The sequence below is a fragment of the Coniophora puteana genome (genome assembly GCF_000271625.1).
Source record: "Coniophora puteana RWD-64-598 SS2 unplaced genomic scaffold CONPUscaffold_110, whole genome shotgun sequence".
NCBI classification, from domain to species: domain Eukaryota; kingdom Fungi; phylum Basidiomycota; class Agaricomycetes; order Boletales; family Coniophoraceae; genus Coniophora; species Coniophora puteana.
In genome coordinates, this window is record NW_006913162.1 from 937 (window position 1) to 2924 (window position 1988).

The 1988-nt window shown below is 47.1% G+C and overlaps 1 protein-coding gene across 1 annotated transcript; it reads right to left on the reverse strand.

Moving 5' to 3' along the window:
* Positions 1–204: 204 nt before the first annotated feature.
* Positions 205–1282, reverse strand: CONPUDRAFT_140696 (uncharacterized protein). The gene is made up of 5 exons (XM_007777843.1): positions 889–1282; positions 584–832; positions 463–531; positions 351–377; positions 205–282 (listed from the first exon to the last, which is right to left on the reverse strand). Exons 1-2 carry the CDS (start codon positions 954–956, stop codon positions 592–594), a joined length of 309 nt encoding a protein of 102 aa, XP_007776033.1. The 5' UTR covers positions 957–1282; the 3' UTR covers positions 205–282; positions 351–377; positions 463–531; positions 584–591.
* Positions 1283–1988: the final 706 nt, after the last annotated feature.

Genomic DNA, 1988 nt, shown 5'->3' on the forward strand with positions numbered 1-1988 from the left:
GATGGTCCACTATGGCCAACTTATGCCACTTTATGCCAATGGTTCGCGCGTGCTCCTGCAGCACGCTCCCTCCATCCTTCACGTTCATGGCATAAGATGGCATAAATTCACCCAATTTTAAAATTTGAATGAAGATGTATTCTTGTATCGCACACCAAAGGAATACAAGCGTTGTATGGTAACAATCGTACAGTGTGCAGTAACATCACCAAGTCCGAAAAGCACAAGGGAGAGCACGTTGAGCACCTAGTTACATGCGCTTGCGATGGTGTCGCTGTCGGTCTTCCACGTTTTTGAAGGCCACCTCGATCATACGTTAGAGTAGACCTGCAATGGTTGTTTTGACTCACCAAATCTTTAGCCTCGTTCGAAAGGCCCTATATGAACAATGAGAAAAGGAAACAAACAAATAAATCAGCAAACTGTGCACAGTGTTCTGAAGCCCAAGTCCGAGCACCATACTCCTGCACATTTTACTCGTTTATAGTGATTGTGTCGTCGGGCCGATTGTAGTGAAGCGCCATCAGAGTTCTGCATAAGTAAACATAACCAACATACCGTGAGCTCGACAAAACATACTCACTTGCCGTTTTATTCGTGCTTGGCGGTTGACAACTTTGATGACGTACTACGGCTTGTTCCGCTAGCATTGGCCGTCACGCGTCCAGAGACGCGATCGGCCTGTAAGAGAGCAGTCAATTTTGTAAGTGAAATGTCAGCGCAAGGGTCGCCATTACCGGGCGTATGCGGAGGTAGCATGTACCAGCGAGTGATAGGCTGATTGTTGGGCCTGCGGGAATCGGTGGCGGGTGAGCTGCACTTGGGGAGGAGGCTGGGCCGCTCGGTGATCTCGAGGTGAAGGAGCTTGTAGAGAGGGGTTAAACATACCAATGAGCTACGGATAATGTCTTTGAGCTGAAACAGGCCCCTTGTTGTGCAGATATAGGTCGCACCATCTGGCGAACACGCTCGACATAGCTACTTAGTGTGATTTCATCAAAACCGATGCTCACCAGACATGTCAAGTCTCGTGGCTATCGCAATGTCAGACTCTCTCCTCCAACTGACTCGGGAACTCTCTGTGAGCTGGGGAGGGCGCATGAAGTTCAGATTTGGGCCCTCCAACTGGTCAAGGCCCTGGCAGTGGTGTTTGTGGGTAGGAACTGGTTGTCGCCGCCAGAATGCGGGAGATCGCGAATTTACGTACCAGAATGCATACCCGTAGGTGATGATGTGGAGTCTCTTCCTAAGTCTTCTGGCAATGGGTGCGATGGGCACGGTTGAGAAGTCGGTGTAGAGAGTGGATGGTGAGTCGGAAGGACAGGAAAGGACAGAGTTGGCTGCTGCGCATTGGCTGTGCATGACCAAACAGAGCCACAATAAATATGTTGAGGGCTAACCCAAGAGGATGTACACACAAGTCCTGTGCGCTGGAAAATTACTGCTGCTCGAGGGTCATTGGCATTCTGTGCCGTGTGCACCGGACTTTCGAGTATATTTTCAGCCGCTGAAATATAGTTGAAATGAGCGTCGGATTTGCCTGTCCAACTATAGATCATCCACGCAATTGAGGCTTTTAAGTTCCCAACATCAACTCAACCTGTTTCTGACGATTTGAAACCTCTACAATTGACTGACTTCTTGATCAAATTAGCCGCATCACCTGACAGAACTGAGAGGACAGACTAATATAACCCAAAGTTTGTAATTCATAGGAGATTTATGCATGAACTCATCCTATTCATAACATGTATGTAAATATTGCTAAAGGTAATGTGCTGCTAGGATCAGTGATATAAATCAGACATCCACGATAGATCACTGAGGGATAAAATGACCATGATCAGTTCATCATTCTCCCCAGACATTAAGAAGAAGAAGAAGAAGAACCCGTGTATAGCTGAATAGAAAAGATCGGTGTAAATACAGTAAGTCTCCTATGAATCACAAACTTTGGGTTATATTAGTGTGTCCTCTCAGTTCTGTCA